General features: G+C 38.1%; 1 protein-coding gene across 1 annotated transcript in view; it reads right to left on the minus strand.

The window, feature by feature from the left end:
* Positions 1 to 22588, minus strand: part of PRKG2 (protein kinase cGMP-dependent 2) — a 117574-nt gene that overhangs the window by 86282 nt on the left and 8704 nt on the right. The window contains exon 2 of the mRNA XM_030819060.1: positions 20806 to 21279. Within this exon, the coding sequence (XP_030674920.1) occupies positions 20806 to 21266 (461 nt within the window). The 5' untranslated portion in view covers positions 21267 to 21279. The remainder of the gene's footprint in view (positions 1 to 20805; positions 21280 to 22588) is intronic.

A 22588-nucleotide genomic window follows, 5' to 3' on the forward strand; every position in this document is an offset into this window, starting at 1 on the left:
ATCATTTAAAATAGTTTCAAAAACATCAAGTATGGAAAATTGTGATGAAATGAAAAAAATTTCTAGAAAAATAAACTACCAAACCTGAGACAAGAAGAAATAGAAAATCTGATTAGCAATAAAGAAACTAAATCAAATATAAAAACTATCCCACCCAAAAAGTCTAAACCCAGATGACCTTATTATTAAGACTTGCAGATATTTAAAGAAAAATTAATATTAAATTTATATAATATTTTCCAGAAAACGGAAAGATGAATTTTTCCCGATTCATTTTATAGTGCCAGAATAGCCTGATAATGATTTATACTACAAAAAAGAAAAATAAAATCTAATATCCCTAATGAATAGAGGGACAAGAGTAAAAAACAAAACAAACAAGCAAAGTATAAAAAATAAATATTCTAGATTAGATTGAACATTAGTTAACATAATTATCAACATGTAAAGAATAAAGGAGAAAAATGTAGCAAATATAATGGGATGCAGAAAGAGTATTTGGTAAAATTAAACACCTGTAATAATTTTTGAATTAAGAAATACTTTTGGCAAATTAAGTATAGAGGAAAATCTCCTTAATCTGATAAAATACATCTATAAAACAAACAAAAACAAAAACACATCAAATTATATAGTGAAACACTGAAAGCTTTCCTACAGACATCAGAAATGGGACACTTCAATCCTGAATCAGAAGTCTGAGCAAATTTAGTAAAGGGAGAAGGAAAAGAAACAAAAAGAAGAAAAATAAAATAAGAAAATAAAATATGTAAACGTAGGAAAAGAAAAAATTAAGCTGTATTCTTTCCAAAAGATATGATTGTGTATGTGAAAAATTCATAAGAAAGTACAGGTAAACCACCAATATCAACAGGTGATTTCAACAATCTCACTTGATACAAAGTCAATATACAAATTTAATTGTATTTCTATATCCAGTATTAAACAATTAACATAAAAAAATTTTTAATAATTTAAAATAGTATCAACTATGAAGGATTATATCTAACAAAAATAAGTAAGATGTCTACACAGAAGAATACAAAATATTATTAAAAGAGGGAGAGAAAACCTAGCTAAATGGAGGAATATACCATGGTCATAGATTAGAAGACTATATTTTTAATTATGTTAATTATATTCAGGTTGATCAGGTTTAATGAAATCCCAATCAATGCTCTAATTTAAAAATTTATGAAAATTGAGAAGCTGATATTAAATTCTTATAGTCATAAAAAGGCCCAAGGCTAGCTTCACAACACTGAAGAATAACAAAATTACAACACTTAATGGATATCAAAAATTATTAGGAATGAAAATAATTAAGAGAATATATACTACTGGCACAACAATGGATAAAAAGACTTTTGGGGAGTGGCTGGCAAGATGGCCAAATAGGAACAGCTCCAGTCTGCAACTTCCAGCAAGATCAACGAGGAACGTGAGTGATTTCTGCATTTCCAACTGAGGTACCCAGTTCATCTCACTGGGACTGGTTAGAGAGTGGGTACCGCCCATGGAGGGCAAGCTGAGCAGGGTGAGGCAATGCCGTGCCTTCCTTGTCAGGAAGGACAAGGGGTCGAGGAACTCCCTCCCCTAGCCAAGGGAAGCCATGAGGGACTGCACCACGAGGAATGGTGTACTCGGGCCCAGATACTACACATTTCCCATGGTCTTCACAACCTGCAGACCAGGAGATTCCCTTGGGTGCCTATGACACCAGGGCCCTGGGTTTCAAGCACAAAACTGGGTGGCCATTTGGACAGACAGTGAGATAGCTGCAGGAGTTTTTTTTTTTTTTTTTTTCATACCCCCGTGGTGCCTGGAATGCCAGAGAGACAGAATCATTCACTCCCCTGAAAAGGGGGCTGACATCAGGGAGCAAGCAGTCTAGCTCAGCGGATCCCACCCCCACAGAGCCCAGCAAGCTAAGATCCACTAGCTTGAAATTCTCACTGCCAGCACAGCAGTCTGAAGTCAACCTGGAACACTCGAGCTTAGTGGAGGAAGGGGCGTCTGCCATTATTGAGGCTTCAGTAGGCGGTTTTCCCCTCATAGTGAAAGCAAAGCCGCAGGGAAGTTCAAACTGGGTGGAGCCCACCACAGCTCTGCAAAAATGCTGTGGCCCGGCTGCCTCTCTAGATTCCCCCACTCTCGGCAGGGCATCTCTGAGAGAAAGGCAGCAGTCCCAGGAAGGGGTTAATAGATAAAACTCCCATCTCCCTGGAACAGAGCACCTGGGGGAAAGGGCAGCAGTAAGTGCAGCTTCAGCAGACTTAAATGATCCTGCCTGCTGGCTCTGAAGAGAGGAGCATATCTCCCAGCACAGAGCTCGAGCTCTGCTAAGGGACAGACTGCCTCCTCAAGTGGGTCCCTGAACTCCCATGCGTACTGACTGGGAGACACCTCCCAGCACGGGTCGACAGGCACCTCATACAGGAGAGCTCCAGCTGGCATCTGGCAGGTGCCCCATCTGGGATGAAGCTTCCAGAAGAAGAACAGGCAGCAATCTTTGCTGTTCTGTAGCCTCTGCTGGTGATACCCATGCAAACAGGGTCTGGAGTGGACCTCCAGCAAACTTCAGCAGACCTGCAGCAGAGGGGCCTATTAGAAGGAAAACTAACAACCAGAAAGAAATAGCATCAATATCAACAAAATGGATGCCCACACAGAAACCCCATCTGAAGGTCACCAACATCAAAGATCAAAGTAGATAAATCCATGAAGATGAGGAAAAACCAGTATAAAAAGGCTGAAAATTCCAAAAACCAGAATGCCTCCTCTCCAAAGGATCACAACTCCTCACCAGCAAGGGAACAAAACTGGACAGAGAATGAGTTTGATGAATTGACAGAAGTAGGCTTCAGAAAGAGGGTAATAACAAAATCCTCTGAGATAAAGGAGCATGTTCTAACCCAATGCAAGGAAACTAAGAATGTTGAAAAAGGGTTGGAGGAATTGCTAACTAGAATAAACAGTTTAGAGAAGAAGATAAATGACCTGATGGAGCTTAAAAATATAGCAAGAGAACTTTGAGAAGCATACACAAGTATCGATAGTTGAATCAATCAAGTGGAAGAAAGGATATCAGAGATTGAACATCAACTTAATGAAATAAAGAGTGAATACAAGGTAAGAGAAAAAAGAATGAAAAGGAATGAACAAAGCCTAATATGTGAAAAGACCAAACCTACGCTTGAGTGGTATACCTGAAAGTGATGGGGAGAATGGAACCACGTTGGAAAACACTCTGCAGGATATTATCCAGGAGAACTTCCCCAACCTAGCAAGACAGGGCAACAATCAAATTCAGGAAATACAGAGAACACCACAAAGATACTCCTCAAGAAGAGCAACCCCAAGAAACATAACCATCAGATTCACCAAGGTTGAAATGAAGAAAAAATGTTAAGGGCAGCCAGAGAGAAAGGTCGGGTTATCCACAAAGAGAAGCCCATCAGACTAACAGTGGATCTCTGTGTAGAAACCATACAAGCCAGAAGAGAGTGGGGGCCAATATTCAACATTCTTAAAGAAAATAATTTTCAACCCAGACTTTCATACCCAGACAAACTAAGCTTTATAAGCAAAGGAGAAATAAAATCCTTTACAAACAAGCAAATGCTGAGAGATTTTGTCACCACCAGGCCTGCTTTACAAGAGCTCCTGAAGGAAGCACTAAATATGGAAAGGAGAAACCAGTACCAGCCACTGCAAAAACATACCAAATTGTAAAGACTATCAACACTATGAAGAAACCACATCAACTAATGGGCAAAACAACCAGCTAGCATCATGGCAGGATCAAATTTACACATAATAATATTAACCTTAAATGTAAATGGGCTAAATGCCCCACTTAAAAGACACAGACTGGTGAACTGGATAAAGAGTCAAGACCCATCGGGATGCTGTGTTCAGGAGACCCATCTCACATGCAAATACAAACACAGGCTGGAAAAAAGGGATGGTGGAATATTTACCAAGCAAATGGAAAGCAACAAAAAGCAAAAGTTGCAATCATAGTCTCTGATAAAACAGACTTTAAACCTACAAAGATCAAAAAAGACAAAGAAGGGCATTACATAATGGTAAAGGAATCAATGCAACAAGAAGAGCTAATTATCCTAAATACATATGCACCCAATACAGGAGCATGCAGATCCATAAAGCAAGTTATTAGAAACATACAAAGAGACTTAGCCTCCCACACAATAATAGCAGGAGACTTCAACACCCCACTGTCAATATTAGACAGATCAACGAGACAGAAAAATAACAAGGATATTCAGGACTTGATTCAGCTCTGGACCAAGCAGACCTAATAGACCTCTACAGAACTCTCCACCCCAAATCAATGGAATATACATTCTTCTCAGCACCACACCACACTTATTCTAAAATCGACCACATAATTGGAAATAAAACACTCATCAGCAAATGCAAAAGAATGGAAATCATAAAAAACAAACTCTCAGACCACAGAGCAATGACATTAGAACTCAAGATTAAGAAACTCACTCAAAACTGCACAACTATATGGAAACTGAACAACCTGCTCCTGAATGACTACTGGGTAAATAAAATTAAGGCAGAAAGAAATAAGTTATTTGAAACCAATGAGAACAAAGACAAAATGTACCAGAATTTCTGGGACACAGCTAAAGCAGTGTTCAGAGGGAAATTTATAGCACTAAATGCCCACAGGAGAAAGTGGGAAAGATCTAAAATTGACACCCTAACATCACAATTAAAAGATCTAGAGAAGCAAGAGCAAACAAACTCAAAAGCTAGCAGAAGACAAGAAATAACTAAGATCAGAACAGAACTGAAGGAGAAAGAGACATGAAAAACCCTTCAAAAAAATCAATGAATCCAGAAGCTTGTTTTTGGAAAAGATTAAAAAAATAGATATACCCCTGGCCAGACTAATAAAGAAGAAAAGAGAGAAGAATCCAATAGACACAATAACAAATGATAAAGGGGATATCAACACTGATCCCACACAAATACAAACTATCATCAGAGGATACTATAAACACCTCTACTCAAATAAACTAGAAAATCTAGAAGAAATGGATAAATACCTGGACACATAAACCCTCCCAAGATTAGACCAGGAACAAGTCAAATGCCTGAACAGACCAATAACAAGTTCAGAAATTGAGGCAGTAATTAATAGCCTACCAACCAAAAGAAGCCCAAAACCAGACAGATTCACAGCCAAATTCTACCAGACATACAAAGAGGAGCTGATACCATTCCTTCTGAAACTATTCCAAACAATAGAAAAGGAGGGACTCCTCCCTAACTCATTTTATGAGGCCAGCATCATCCTGATACCAAAACCTGGCAGAGACACAACAAAAAAAGAAAATTTCAGGCCAATATCCCTAATGAACATTGATGCAAAAATCCTCAATGAAATACTGGGAAACTGAATCCAGCAGCACATCAAAAAGCTTATCCACTAGGATCAAGTCGGCTTCATCCTTGGGATGCAAGGCTGGTTCAACATATGAAAATCAAAAAACGTAATCCATCACATAAACAGAACCAATGACAAAAAACACATGATTATCCTTAGATGCAGAAAAGGACTTCAACAAAATTCAACACCCCTACGTGCTAAAAACTCTCAATAAACTACGAACGTATCTCAAAATAATAAGAGCTATTTATGACAAACCCACAGCCAATATCATACTGAATGGGCAAAATCTGGAAGCATTCCCTTTAAAATCTGGTACAAGTCAAGGCTGCCCTCTCACCACTCCTATTTAACACAGTATTGGAAGTTCTGGCCAGGGCAATCAGGCAGGAGAAAAAAAATAAAGGGTATTCAAATGGGAAAAGAGGAAGTCAAATTGTCTCTGTTTGCAGATGACATGATATTATATTTGGCAAACCCCATCGTCTCAGCCCAAAATCACCTTAAGCTGATAAGCAACTTCATCAAACCTCAGGATACTAAATCCATGTGCAAAAATCACAAGCATTCCTATACACCAATAACAGACAAACAGCCAAATCATGAGTGAACTCCCATTCGCAATTGCTACAAAGAGAATAAAATACCAAGGAATACAACTTACAAGGGATGTGAAGGACCTCTTCAAGGAGAACTACAAACCACTCTGCAAGGAAATAAGAGAGAACACAAACAAATGGAAAAACATTCCATGTCCATGGATAGGAAGAATCAGTATTGTGAAAATGGCCATACTGCCCAAAGTAATTTATAGGTTCAATGCTATCCCCATCAAGCTACCATTGACTTCCATCAAAGAATTAGAAAAACCTGCTTTAAATTTCATATGAAACCAAAAAAGAGCTGGTGTAGCCAAGACAATCCTAAGCAAAAAGAACAAAACTGGAGGCATCATGCTACCTGACTTCAAACTATTATACACAGCTATAGTAACCCAAACAGCATGGTACTGGTACCAAAACAGATATGTAGACCAATGGAACAGAACAGAGGCCTCAGAAATAATGCCACACATCTACAACCATCTGATCTTTGACAAACCTGACACAAACAAGCAATCAAGAAAGGATTCCCTATTTAATAAATGGTGTTGGGAAAACTGGCTAGCTATATGCAGAAAACTGAAACTGGACCCCTTCCTTAAAACTTATACAAAAATTAACTCAAGATGGATTAAAGACTTAAATGTAAGACCTAAAACCATAAAAATCTTTGAAGAAAACCTAGGCAATACCCCATTCAGGACATAGGCCTGGGCAAAGACTTCATGACTAAAACACCAAAAGCAATGGTAACAAAAGCCAAAATTGACAAATGGGATCTAATTAAACTAAAGAGCTTCTGCACAGCAAAAGAAAATGTCATCAGAATTAACAGGCAACCTACAGAATGGGAGAAAAACTTTGCAATCTTTCTATTTGACAAAGGGCTAATATCCAGAATCCCCAAATAACTGAAACAAATCTACAAGAAAAAAAAAATAACTCCATCAAAAACCGGGTGAAGGATATAAATAGACACTTCTGAAAAGAAGACATTTATGCAGCCAACAGACATGAAAAAAAGCTCATCATCACTGGTCATTAGAAAAATGCAAATCAAAACCACAATGAGATGCCATCTCATGCCAGGTAGAATGGCAATCATTAAAAAGTCAGGAAACAACAGATGCTGGAGAGGATGTGGAGAAATAGGAACATTTTTACACCGTTGGTGGGAGTGCAAATTAATTCAACCATTGTGGAAGACAGTGTGGCGATTCCTCAAGGATCTAGAACCAGAAATATCATTTGACCCAGCACACCCATTACTTGGTATATACCCAAAGGATTAGAAATCATTCTACTATAAAGACACATGCACACGTATGTTTATTGCAGCACTGTTAGCAATAGCAAAGACTTGGAACCAATCCAAATGCCCATCAGTGATAAACTGGATAAAGAAAATGTGGCACATATACACCATGGAATACTGTGCAGCCATTAAAAAAGGATGAGTTCACGTCCCTTGGAGGGACATGGATGAAGCTGGAAACCATCGTTCTCAGCAAACTAACACAAGAACAGAAAACAAAACACCACATGTTCTCACTCATAAGTAGGAGATGAACAATGAGAGCACATGGACACAGGGAGGGGAACATCATATACTAGGGCCTGTCAGGGGGTTGGGGGCTGGGGAAGGGATAGCATTAGGAGAAATACCTAATGTAGATGACGGGTTGTTGGGTGCAGCAAAACCAGCATGGCACGTGTATACCTATGTTTCAAACCTGCACCTTCTGCACGTGTCTCCCAGAACTTAAAGGATAATATTAATAATAAAAATAAAAAAAGACTTCTGGGACAGAAAAGAAAATTCAAAAATTGACCTACACATTCATTTATTTATGAACTGATTATTTATTTACAACTGATTTATAATGACAGTTGTACTACAGAGCTATGGGAGATAAACAGACCTCAATAGAAAATATACATATCAAAAAGTGCTCACCATTGTTAAATATCAAGGAAAAGAAAACTAAAAGGACACTACTGAGATACCACAAAATATCCAGTAGAATGGCCAAAATGAAAAAGACTGACTGAATGCTGTTGAACATATGAAGTCATTTAATACACATATGTGTTGGTGGGAGTATATATTTGTTTAATCACTTTGGTAAGTTATTTGGCCATCTATATTAAACTTAGATATAATGTACTGCCCGGTAACTTCACTCCTAGGTTTATACCCACCATAATTCATATACAAGACATGTACAAAAATGTTCATGGCAGCATTATTCATAACTGCTAAATACCAGAATTAACCAAATGCCTACAAATCATAGAATGATTAAATTGTATATGGTCACACAGTAAATACTACATAGCAATGACAATTAGTGAACCTCTGTTACATACAATAACATAAATGAATCTAACTCTAGGAAAAAAAGAAGCCAGAGTCTTTAGAGTACACACTCCATACTTCCATTAAATAAATTTCAACAACAGGTAAAATGTACCATCTCTGATAAGAGTAGTGCAAATAGTAGCTCCCTTTAAAAGGGAAGATAATGGGTAGAAATTGAAAGAGGGCATGAGGGGCTTCCAAGGTGCTAGTAATGTTTATTTTCTGATCATTTTGGTGGTCACATGGGTATGGTCACTTTACTTTTTGTGTACTTCAACTAAAAATTCATTTTAAAAATGTGTATGACTTTGGAATCAGAAAATCTTAGGTTGAAATATCAGCTCTGGCACTACCTAGCTTCAATTTTAGCATACGTGCTGCCAGCACCTTCCTCGCTTCATTATCTTGGACAAGTAACTTAGCCTTTCTGAATCTCAGGTCTCTCATCTATGAATAGGCATAGTAATTATGCCTACTTCATAGGAATATTATGCACATTAACTTAAATAATGTGCCAGTAACTTAATAAATGGTAGTCATAGTAGCTGGAAATGGTAGAAGTCTTTCTGGGGGAAAGAGCAGAATGAGAAAAGTTATGAAAACCATAGAACAAGGAGGCACTGAGAAGACCCTCTGCTCAGTTCAAAGTTCCTCCAGTGGGGCTGGATGTTGAATTCATGCCCATTTGAGGTGGCAGCAGCAATCCTTTTGTAATCATTTTATACCCCCAACTTACACAGTCAACATTTCTTGAAGCAATAAATTTTCATCCTCTAAGTTGCTTCAGGAAGTTTAACTTGGCAAAGTTCACCTACAGTTGCATTAGGCTCTCAATCTTTCTTCTCTGGGCTCATATATTAGAGGTCCGTGTTCTCACTGTTGTTTTTGTTTTGTTTTGTTTTGTTTTTCCAGGTCAAAGCATGTATCTTGCAACCTTCTTTGAATAAGGCTCAGTGCAAAGCTGAGGCCAGTGGCCTTGACCTTCCTTCATCCTTATCTATCAAGGATTTTTTGTGAGCATAAGAGGCAGCACCTTTATTTGTATTTCATTTCATAGCTTAATTATATCTACATGCAATTAGAAAACATATGGTAAGGCATATTTCTGAAGGTCACAAAATCTAGTAGAGCTGGAATGCCAGGATTTGATTCCAACTTCTGCCACTTACTAACTGCGGAACCTTAGGCAAGTCACTGAACCTCTAAGTTTCCTCAGCTGTAAAACAATAATAAACACAGTCTACAGGTCACAGGATTTCTATGAGAATTAAATTAGTTAACAAAATAAAGCGCTAAGAACTGTGCCTGGTACATAAAATATACTGCATAAGAGTTAGCTATCACCATAATAAGTAGGCAAGTTACCAACACCTTAAACGCTGAGTTAGAACAGATCTAAAAACTCTATGTTGGCCGGGCGCAGTGGCTCACGCCTGTAATCCCAGCACTTTGGGAGGCCAAGGTGGGCAGATCACCTGAGGTCAGGAGTTCTAGACCAGCCTGGCCAACATGGTGAAACCCCGTCTCTACTAAAAATACAAAAATTAGCAGGGTGTGGCAGTGGGCGCCCGTAATCCCAGTTATTCAGGAGGAAGAGGCAGGAGAATCGCTTGAGCCCAGAAGGCAGAGGTTACAGTGAGCTGAGATCACGCTACTGCACTCCAGCCTGGGCAACAGACAGAGCAAAACTCCGTCTCAAAAATAAATTAACAAACAAACAAAAACTCTATATTTAAGACCTACCTTTACTTATTGAAGCAGGCCACTTCAAAATGGTAATGCTCCTGTCCTGTCTAGGTTCCCCATACTTAGGGTACCCCAGACCCACCAAACCACACAGTGCCAGGCCTCTTTGTCTCCTGTAATCTGTTCCTCCTTAAAAACCCAGCTAGAGATTTTCTCTTCTACCCTACCAAGTAAAGAATGTGCCCGCCTTCCTCTGTATGCCTATCTCTTAGAATATTAATCCCATAAATTATAATTTCCCCAAAGAGACATTGATCTTCAAGGGCATGACTATGCTTTTCTTATTACTTAATACCTAGAACTGTATTTTGCACATATTAGAAACTTGACAAAATTAAGAAACCCAAAGGACATTCAAATTCTTTCTCCCAATTTAAAAATTATGGGTACAGGGACAAGAGTGGAGTCAGAAAACATCAGTCACCCTAATAAACAAGGCACATTTAATAAACAGGATACATATCTCTATTTTCTGCCCCATCCCCAGATAATTGTTTTTGAGTGATGAACCAAAAAAAAAAACCTAATAAATGCACAAGTTTATAATTTGAGAAACTAGCGCGACAAAAATGAGGTCATCCCATGGATGTCATAAAATAAGCATGACTTTCTTCTCTCAATTCTTTTACTTATTGCCCATATAATTAAATACAGTTGTAATTTAATTCTGTTTGCTGTTATTTCATGCTCACAACAAAACATTTCTCTCTCTCTCTTCCTTAAGTTTGTGTAGATGATTCTATTCCCACAAGCATCAAAGAACAGGGTTTAAAAATGAAATGTTGAAAACAATCAAAACTTACAATGAAGTTTATCTGACACACTCAATGACAGGCATAATCATCATTGTGTGGCATGGTAATTAGGTATAAAAGGCAAACAGTTCCTTTAAATGTCTCTAATTAGTACTGCTCTTAAATCTTCAAACCAAGTATTTGAGGAGTCAGCGGCAGGGAAACCTGCTCCTATAACACAGTGCTCCTCAGTGGTGGCTTCATATGAGAATCAGCAGGTGAGCTTTTAATATATATATATGCCTACAATCCATATGCCCAGGGCTCTCGCCTCAAATCAATTTAGTTAGAATACCTGGGGGTTAAACCCAGGCATCAGTACTTCTTATTACAGGTGATTACAATGTAAACTTAAGATTAAGGATTACAGCTGTAAACAAGAACATGGGAGTTGAAGTTGTCCCTTCCCTCTGTATTTCCACAGCACTGGGAACATGCTCTACTGAAGGCTCATCAAGTAATCAATCAATTAGGTAATTAACAAGTATTGATTAACAATGATCAATTAATGTTTGTTACAAGACTTTGACATAGCTTGTTCTTTTCTGCAATATAATACACAAGTGAGAAGATCTCTACTCTCCTCTCCCTCCTCCTAGCATTCTGTCTGGAACCTGAAACGTGGCCTGGCACCTAGAAACATGCTGTCGAATTAGCCTCAGTGTGTGAACTTTTTTTTTAATTTTAGTAAAATATACATAACATAAAATGTATCATTTTAACCATTTATAAGTGTACAGTTTAGTAACAACAAGTATATTCCCATTGTTTTACAACCATCACCACCATCTATCTCCAGAATCTTCCCAAACTGGAATTCTGTACCTATTATATATTCCCTGGGTCTCCTCACCCCTCCTGCTCCTGGCAATCTCCATTCTACTTTCTGTCTTGATGAATTTGACTATTCGAGGTACCTCGTATAAATGGAATCCTGCAGCATTTGTCTTTTTAAGTCTGGCTAATGTCTGCAAGCTTCATTCCTGCTGTAGTATGTGTCAGAGTTCCTCTGTAAGGCTGAATAATATCCCATTGCATGTATATACAACATTTTTTTTCTCCATTCATCTGTTGACGGACACAAGGTTGTTTCTACTTTTTGGCTACTATGAATAACACTGCTATAAGCATGGATGTACAAGATTTTTTATGCATGGCTTTACCTACCTGGCATAGCCAATATTCCTAAACAGGAATCTCACACCAGAGAAGCAAAAGGGCTTGGTGAGCGAGGAGGGAGGACCTGTGACTTGCTCCTTATCAATAAAATACAGCAATGATGATGGAAGGCCATTCCTGGGTAGGTTATATAAGACTTCATCTTAGTCAACTGTAAAGGGCTTATCCAGCTGAGTCTGAAGAAGTAAGCTGCCATGCTGTGAGAGGGCCTGTGAGAGGGACTCAAGGCAGGAACTCTAGGCAGCCTCTAGGAGCTGAGAGCAGCCCCAGCTGACAGCCAGCAAGAAAATGGGGACCTCAGCCCTACAACCACAAGGAATTGAATTTGGCCAACAATCACATAAGCTTGGAAGAGGACCTCTTCCTGTAGAAAGCTCTAGAAATGAACACGGCCAGTTGACCCTTTGACTGTAGGCTTGCGGCTGACGTCAGAGAAGATGACTTAAATAAGTCACGCCTGGACTCTTGGCCCACTGCAAACTGAGATAGCGAATATGTGTTGTTTAAGCTACTAAGTTTGTGGTAATTTATTACACAGCAATAGAAAACCAATATGCTTGCATTTCCTGAGTTTCTGTTGCCAAGAAATTTCAAGTTGTATCTTGTTCTTCTCACTTGTACTTCCTCTTTCCTCATCTCACCTGGAAAGAGGGAACTGGAAGCTCTAGGTCTTTCTTTCTCTCATATTTCCCAGAGCTTAATCTGTAAGCCCCAAAAAGACCATTTAAACACCTGCTTGAAATTTAGCAGTCAAAATTGATTTGGCATCACAAATAACCCAAGAAGGATTAAACAGATGTTGGGGGACCCTGATGACTCGTACCTTATTATAAAATATATATAAAATACAAAATATTCTCTGGCTGTTCCTGGCTATAGATCTCAAAAAAAAGAAAAAGAAACCTGTCACATATAACTGCACTGAAAAATCTACAACTAACAAATACCTCTAAGGAGTCAGCAGAAAGAGAAGACAAATCATTTTAAAGTGAAACTTTAATGAAAAGAAACAGTTTTAGTTAAAGGATAGATATAAGAAATGTATCTTTCACAAAGAAGGGACTTCCAAAGAGTCTGAAAATCGAAACATTTCATCCTTATCTTCAGATCTGTCCCCCTTTTTGAGAATTGTATTGCAATTTAAACTCTAGAAAGAGGCGACAGGAGCTGAGCTGCCCAGGCTTGTGGAAAGAAAAGGGAGGTTCTGTGGAAACTGAATGCTGCTCATTAGGAGGCAAAGGCCAGTGGTGACGTTTCTCTCTTATCCAGAAAGCAAGGAAAAGAAAGCCCACTGTCTTCTCAATGATGCTATTTCTACTACAGTCCTTCCTGGGTATCTAGCAAGGAATGGGCAGTGTCCAGAATGTTTTTGAGAAAAGAAAAAAAGAAAAAGGGTCAAAAGGAGCTACCCATTTCAGAGGACATTTAGAAAATGCAAGGGAGAAGAGGTGGAGGCTCCTGCCCAGGCAACCAGGACCCTTGTTAGAAGCCAGCACTGCTCAAACTCACCTGGAATAACCTATTTAGAACCAAGCAGATCCAGAAACTGCTATAAATATCCTACATAAATTAAAACGATAGCAAGCGAAATAAAATGAGAATAGATTTCAGAGTTGTGATTAAGAGGCAGATGTTTTAACATCTAGGTGAGTTTATAGAAGCCTTAGCCACTACTAGTGATAACCATGGGTTAGTTACTTACTCTTAATAAGCCTCATATAATAATACTTACCTGACAGGTTAACTGTGAAAATAAGTGAGATAACTATAGATAGGTCATAGCAGAGTGTACCAAATAATACATACTCAAAATTGGTAGTATTGGCCACTGACTAGTCAGATATTGAGAATGAGAAGATTAGGAAGAAACCAAATTAAAGAATTAGTGAAAAAAAATGAAGGAGGGAAGACAACAAGAAATAAGGAAAAGGGAAGTGATGTGGAAGAAAATATTAAAGAATTGGATTCATTGATTCAATATTCAATAAATATTTGTTGCATTGGATGTATTAATCTGAAGGAGTAAAGGGAACCTTCAACATTAAAGCTGCTAAGCCACGGCTAGGTACTAGGTCCAAAAGTGCCACGGTTTTTGTGTAGTGTAAAAATAGCATTGTGCATCCCCTTAGGAATGTAGCCCACAAGGCAAGGGTAGGCTCCTCAGAGTCAGCACAGTGCTAACAGTGAGCTCTTAGACCTTTGACTACTCAAAACAATTAGCCTTCAAATCCTCAGTGTTTTCCAAGGCTTCATTAAATATTTTTCCTAATGCCTAGCAACTAAGACTAGAAGTTTTAAGGATAAAGTGAGAAGGACTAAAGGGCAGATATCAACTAAGCAGAAGACCATTTGAGAGGCTGAGAGGGCTGAGGTGGGGAAGCAGAGTGAGTGGAGCCCAGAGCTCATTGGCTCCTAGAGAAAAGAAAAGACAAAGGCACAAAGGGAGACTGGCTGGGTGCCAGGACTCAAACCGGCTGCCAAAGCTTATTTAACTTCATCTAGATGTCAAGGCAGCTGCCACTTAATTCCAGTCAGGCTCCTAAATTCCTCCATGCTTTTTACCTCTTCCTTTTTTTGGAGCTTAACGGTACCACCCACCCTACCTCACCCCCACAAAAAAAAGCCCCCAGCCTGGTTATACAACCCCAAGGGAAGCCACTCACACTGCGGGCTGCACAGGCTATAAATGTTGTGCACATTGTGGTAGAGAATACACATTTGACATCAGGCAGACTCAAATTGGAAAACTGTTTCCAAAACTATATAAACATTACAACCTGGAGCAAGTTGAATGACCCTGAGCTTTAATTTCACCTTCAGTAAAACAAAAAACTGATGCCTCATTAGGCAAGTCTAAGGCCTCCATGAGTTAATTACGGAGAATGACAGACATGTAATAGCCAAACAATAACTTAGTTTTTTCATCCCATCGCTGAGTAGCTAGTTTTGATCTGAGTGTCTACATGCACATTATCTATCACTATGAAATATAACCTTTTGTTTTCAAGCATACTGACAACTTTCACCAGATACATCACCCAGTTACCTTCACCCATAGATTCTTGGTATCAGATCACCACAAAACTGGATTATTTTTCTTCTTCCATGCCTTATCCTATATAGACAGCTTCAATTTTTGCTTTTCTGAAGACCCGGGTTAAGGCAATAGTATTTACGAGAATATATATCAATTTTGTAACTGTCCAACTGGTAAAAGCCTGTATAGACACTCTTAAAAATCTTTAATTATCTATGTAAGATCTAGATATAGAGCCTCTCATATGGCAACATGTCAGTCACTATTTCATGGGAGGGAGAAAAGGGGTGTTTCCTCCCCAGCAAAAGTTCCCACTACTGCAAACTGCTAATAGAGCGGCACTTTCTGGAAGAATCATTTTCAGGGAAAAATAACAATAGCAGGGAGATTTTTCTAATCAGTGCATTTTTTAAAAAAAAAATATTCCTGATTATATATTTAATTTTTAAAGAAGGCTTTCCAATAAAAAGGTCAAGAGTCCACCTCTGATTGTTATCTTGAAAAAATCATCTATAGGAATGATTAGAGCAGAATCTAGACAGCGGGTTTTCTGATTTTGAATTCTGTTTCCTATACTACACTCTACGTAACCTTTGGCAGGTTATATAATTCTGTATGCCTCAGTTTTCTCATATATAAAATGGGAGTGATGAATAATATCTATCTTACAGGTTTATTGGGAGGATTAAATGATTCAGTATTTGCGAGGCATTCAGAGTGGTGACTGGCACATAATTAGTGGTATATAAATATTTTTTTCCATGGAAACATTCCTATTCAATAAAGAAAACATGTTCTGTAGTGCACATCCTCAAATGCTCAGTACTGCTTTGGAAAGGAAGCAAATAAAAACAAACATATTCTTCCACAGTCCTTTTCCACATCTTATTTAAACGTATGACTCACTAGCATTTTCTTCTTTTACCTATTCTGCTCCTGTGGTGAGAGTGACAGATAAAACGAATTGTCCTTCCTAAAACTGGAGTCAAATCTGAAGTCAGATGGCAAGTCTTTGTTTTATCTTTCCTTTTCATGAAAGAACAATAGTTTCAAATAATAGTTTAAGCATCCCTAGCAAAATGCAGTCATACCAGCAACTTGCCAGATGTCTCTGATTAATTTGCCTGTGTTCCACCAGACATTCAGCATGAGCTCCTAATTTTGCTCTGATGAAGTTTTCTAAACAATATCTACATAAACAGAAAAGAAAAACTTAATCTCAGTAAAAGGTCTGACATCTGAATGCATGGTTGTCTTGGTGCTCAAGGCAGACCAGACATGGGCAGAAACGCTATGTGAGCTCTTCTCTGCCCTCTCTGCCGGCAATATTCAGTTCTCAGCCTTGAGAAGCAATGTACTTATTCAGGAACCCATATGTGACCCATATGGCAGTTGCTGCCATCAGGTGGATCAAAACCATTCTCAATGTCCTTTTCTCACAGACCTCAGCTCTAAGGATCCAGAACTTAGTAGGCATCGATGCAATGGGACGCCTCTGCTCAACTCCACATGGATGAAGCTAGGGAGCTCCAGGAAGCACCACCACTCTTAATATCAATCAATGGGGCATATTATAATAAGGCAGACTGGTGCCCAGGCTGGTCTAATCAAGGCCTTTCACATATGTGGGTAGTTCTTAGAACACCAGAGTAGGACTGAAGAGGAAAAGAACTGATCCTGATTTCAAGGGTCTTGGATTCTAATCTTAGCTCTGCCACCAACCATGGTATATTCTATAACTCCCCAGTACCTGTGTCCTTACTTCTCTAGTAAGGGGGGTAGCATCAGACAATCTGTAAGGTTCCTGTGGCTCTAAGGTCTTCTTCTGATGTTCAACATATTAAATTTAAATCAGAGATCAGAGTATCTGACACACTGTAGTACCCTGATTCATCATGAAATTTATAATACTTCCATAAAGCTGAGTGCCTGTTATAGAAACAGGCTACATGCCCACTGCATGCTGCATGCTTTTGAGGATCTAAAATGGTCAGTAGGCACAAATCCAGGTCCCTACAAAGACCTATGATATACTGCAGGTTGGGTGCAGCTGACCAGTGATTCCACATGGTGCCCACCTCAATCTCACAGGCATAGACTCATTTTCTGTGGCATCGTCCTAAAACTGAACCTAGGTTTCACTTTGTCTATAAAGGGTTCCCAAACTAAGTCACAATTCCCATCTTAGGCAATAGCAGTTACAGTCAAAACCATTAGAACGGTAGTATTCAGTAGAGTAGGCAACAGACGTGCCTATTCAATTTTTAAATTAATTAAAATTAAAAATCCACCAGATTCAAGCTTCTTTGTAAGAAAATAAATTAAAAATCCAGTTTCTTAGTGGCACTGGCTGCATTTCAAGTGCTCAATAGCCATATTTGGCTATTGGCTACCATATCGTAAAGCATGGATTATAGAATACTTCCATCGCTGAAGAAAGTTCTGCTGCACAGCACTGAATCTAGAACCTGATATTAAAATGCAGATCCTTGAAATTAGAAAGAAACAAATTTCCAGAATTTCCTAATGTCAGTAGAGTGTCATTATGAGTTCCTCCATATAAAGTAGGGAGGTACAATTAGACAATTTAAGTTACACCTTCAGACCATAAAAGTATATTTGATGGGTATAGGACAATAAAGCTGGCACGAGCTGGAGTTGCCTAGCAATTGAAGAGGCTCACTCACCACTTATGATATATCTGAGCACAGGTACCTTAGCAAAATCATAGAATACTGTGTCATGAATTATGGAAACTGAATATACAAATTCAGAATCTATCATTCCATTGAATGTTATTCTCTGGCTTCTATGGGTGCTTCATATGTCCCTAATATTGTTGATTGAAGGAGAGCTAGGACTCTCCCCTCAGTTTCCTGCTCACTGTTAAGTGTTCATCAGAGATACTCTCTTAGAAAAAAAGACTGAAAAGCCATTCAATGACTTTCTGATCCAGTATGGAAGGGTGAACTTTATCCAAAATGTAGTTGACGTGTATATTAACAGAAACAGATTTAGCCATAAATTCAGCCAAGATACTTTATAAAAGTCCAACAAATAAATCAGGAGAACCAAAAAATAAACAGAGGAGCCATTATGACTGATGATCTTAAAATCTCTGATATCTAGCAAGAACTGCTTGGAAAAGTAGACAAACTAATGTATACCATACATCATCCTTTCATCAGTGAAGGACATGTCTATCCTTTTAATGCTCTAACTTCTGGAAAATTGTTTCTTACAAATTTTTGATAGGCTGTATAATATAAAAGAGATATAAAAATATCTAAAGTTTACTTTTGGCTTTTATCCAATACTGAAATGATTTGGAAATGGAAAATGAATTGTAATATTGAGCACTTTTGAAAAATTGAAAAATTTTAAATTTCTGAATTGATAAAGTTAACTATTTGTGTTTAGCTAGCTATTTCAGACTTGAGGTATCTGTACTTTTTGCAAGGGAAACTGAGGTACAAACCAGTCAACTAAAAAAGAATGTTTCCATTTTTTATTTATTCCAGAAGCACAAGGCTCTGTGAAAGCAGATGAGGATTGTTAGGGCAAGGATGATACAGTTTTTGTCTCTTTAAGACTTAATCATTAAGAAATCAATTAGCCCATTTCTTTATCCTGACCACAACACAGACTTGTATCCACTTGGCTTGCCTTTATGGTGGGGAGAATAATCAATAATCCTTATTCAAGAGAAACAATATCCTTCCTGCATCCCATTCACTAGAGACAGACAGAAAGAAGTCTGGTTTGGTACAGAAATTGTATATAACTACTGATTCTTTTTGCCTGGTTACAGCAGAGCTAATAATTTATCCTTAAATAAAAGCAAGGAAATATGCTTATCTCAGATTTTTCAGCACCAGGAGAATGGGTTTTGCCTCAAGATGAGCATAAGTCTTTGAACAAAGTAATTGAACATAATCTTGGTTCAGGAGAATACATCTGGTGTCATATATAGGGAGAAGGTCAAAGAAGATGAATTGCTACTAAATTCTCTTACATGTCATTCTGCATAAAAAAGTACATTGCTATTTGTAACATTTTTGTGAGTAAATAATAGATTATACTTACGTGTACATATATAGTAATGCAATGCACATTCTATAATATTATTATATATGTATATATATACATATACTATGTAGAGTTCATATATCTCTGACATAACAGAAGAGAACACTGGATGATGTTCAGTTTTTTAAAACAAATATAAGTTTGTGCCATCTATAATTTCAGAATTCATACCATTAAAAATAATTATTACTTTTGAAAGGAAATAGATGAGAAATTTCTAGACTAATAAAAATTTTGACTTAATAAAACTGCTGAAATCCAATATTAATCAAATTTCTTTCAGTCACAGGATATTATAATTAATAATCTGGCATCACTAACTTCCTTCACAGATATTTATTGATCATTCACTATGCTTCCAGTACTGTCAACAAATTGATTAATTAAACCTCCCTTTATAATTCTGTTGTTAAAATTGATCATTTGTTTGTCTGGGTCAGATGTTTTATCTTAATTTATAATACTTACATTCGTGAATAAGTTAAAATTTGTTTTAATTTCACAAATCTTGCATTTTGCAATAGAGATTCAGGCTTGACCAAGGCATTATCAAGGCAAAAGATTTAATTTCAATTAATAAATACTCAGTTAAAAATAGTAAAGGAAGGGAACCCTAACTCATGATGTTTCTAATGAGTCTTTCCTGACCCAGAAAATCGAACTTTCGCCCATAATGTATACACGCACACGTGCGCGCGCACACACACACACACACCCCTATACACGAATGCAGTGGCAAATATTTATATGTTCTTTTAAAAACTCAAATTTTTTTAAGTAATTCTAGCTTTTAATTGTTCCCTCTGCCTGAAATCCTCTTCCTGCCTGGTTCATGCTCCTTGCAGTCTGTTAAAGGTCACTTCCTCAGCCAGGCCTTCATGACAAGCCTGCTTCTGTTGTCTCCCTGACCTCCTTTCCCCTCACTCCAGATACCACCTGCTATAGTATTGACTTTTATCATATTATTGATTCCAATTAATAATTACACATTGCTGACTTGTTTCTGTGTATACTGTTTACCACCCCTGCTAGAAAGGCTCTGTTTCTATTCACTGAGGCATACCTAGCATCTAACACAGTGGCTGGCAGAGAGTAGAGACCAACATAAACTGGAATGAATGAATGAATTCATCTTTCTTTGAGGCTCCAGTGTGTTCCTTTTTCATGACACTTGAAGACTACTAAAATGTGACTTTCTTTTGTTTTTTTTTTGCTAACATAGTCACAATTCACTGTGATGTGTGTACATTTTTAAGTTTACTCCTCTAGAAAGAGAAGTGTACACTTTCTAATATTATTTCACACCCCTAGGGTTTTCAAGGTAATAGAAATAACTCAGTAAACTGAGCTCCTCAGAGAGATATATATATATAGTACAATTTCTGCTTTAAACTTCTGCCCAATGGGAGATTTTTTTGCAAAATAAAATCATTTCAAAAACCCCTCTACCCCAAAATCTGAAAGGGTTAATATGTTCTTTATCATTAAGGAGGCTTAATAAATATCACTCTCATATTTCACAATATTAAAGCCATCTGAGTTTAAAGGGTGCGGAAACTTCTTACCTGGAGTCTTTTCTGACTCTTGCTTTCTCAAAGGAAAATTCAGGGGGTTTGTTCAGGTCATAGGTCCGGGTTGTTGGCTCAGCAGACACGCCAGCCTTTGCTCCCCTCCTGCTATGGAGAGAGACCAATCCAGAGGTCTTCCGGTGGACCTCAAGAGGCACTTTATCTGGAGAAGCCTGAAGCGGGCTTCCTCCCTGCATATGCACCACATCCTGCAGCTTGTTCAGCTGGATGCACTTGTTCTGGAGCTCCTCTGTGAGTTCAGCAATGGCCACAGTCTGCTTCGACAGCTGCTCCCGCAGCTCCTTCAAATGGTACTCCCGCTCCTGGATCTCAGCATCCTTCCTCCTCAGCTCTCTCTCCAGCTCTGTCACCTTGTTCCGCAGAGCATCAGTGGTGAGGTTCCCAGAGTGTCCATCTGGGTGCTTGGAATGTTTAGGTTTTACTGAACCATTTCCCATTTTGCTCAGGGACCTGAGAGGGCACAGAATTGGGAAGTATCAAGTGGAGTTTCACTTCCCAACAGTCCCCACCACTCCTCTCATTCCTATCTTGTTTCATAAATAGGAACACAGCAATCATCATTGTCTGAAAAGCAATAAATTTCCCCATGTTTCCAGAAAAAAAAAAAAAAGCTATCTATTGATTTCTTTTTTCCCTCCATGAAGACGAGTTGGCATTTGGGTTCATTCTTACCTGTCCCTTTGAGAGCACAAGTATCACACCTAACATTTTGCACAAATGGTCTGAGTTACCTGCTGTTTCCTCTGGACAGTCTCTCTGAACAGCTGCCAAAAGCATCACAACAAAACTGTGATGTGGACGTCAGCATGGCAAAGATAAAATGCAAATGAGCAGCTACAACAACAGAGGCATGGAAATGTCACAACTTTCACAGCTCCCCATGCGGCAACAGTAAGAAACCTTCCCCAGATTTAGAAAATTACACATCTGCATTTCTCAGAAGACGGAAGCAGAGTTGGTGATGGTTGATTAGCACTTTCCTCCTGCTGTATGTATCTATTAAGTTTTGCATTTCTGATAACACTCACTGCTAAAACACTTCTGAACTGTGGTCACCAACAAGAAGAAGAGTTTTAAAATTGTTCTACATCCTCTACTTTATGTCCAAAGTAGAGGATCTCCAAAATGTATGACCCATGCTGCAAGGCTCTATTCTTTTCCTATTAAGAATATCCTCCTACACTGGTGTAGTGTGGGAAGTTATGAAAATTTCAAAAATTAAAAAAATGAATATCTTCAGTTCAGGCCCCAAAGTAATCATGAATCTAGTGAGTCTCCGGATGTGGTATGCAGATCAGAGGTTATGAGGGATGATTTAGTTTATTCAGAACTTGTTTTAGTCTAATAGCTATGTATTTATTTTAACATGTATTTGAAATATAAATAATTATCACCATGAAGTTGTGATCTCATTGTTATTATTGCTTCATTGAAGACTAAACTAGGTATTTAGGTTTACTGAGTCAATTCGATGAAAATAAAAATAAATCATCTGCAGATAATAAGCACATATGAGCAGAACCACAAAAGTAGAACTTGAATGTGTGAACTTTGGGAAATACTGCTCTGATTAATTATTATAATGTTTAAAGGCTTTTTAGACTACCTATTTAAACTTCATATTTTTGCACACGCAGTTTTTGACAGCTGATATCGTTTGGCTGTGTCCCCACCCAAATCTCATCTTGAATTGTAGCTCCCATAAATCCCCATGTCGTGGGAGGGACCCAATGGGAGCTAATTAAATCATGGGGGCAGG

This window comes from Nomascus leucogenys, chromosome 9 (genome assembly GCF_006542625.1).
Source record: "Nomascus leucogenys isolate Asia chromosome 9, Asia_NLE_v1, whole genome shotgun sequence".
NCBI classification, from domain to species: Eukaryota; Metazoa; Chordata; class Mammalia; order Primates; family Hylobatidae; genus Nomascus; species Nomascus leucogenys.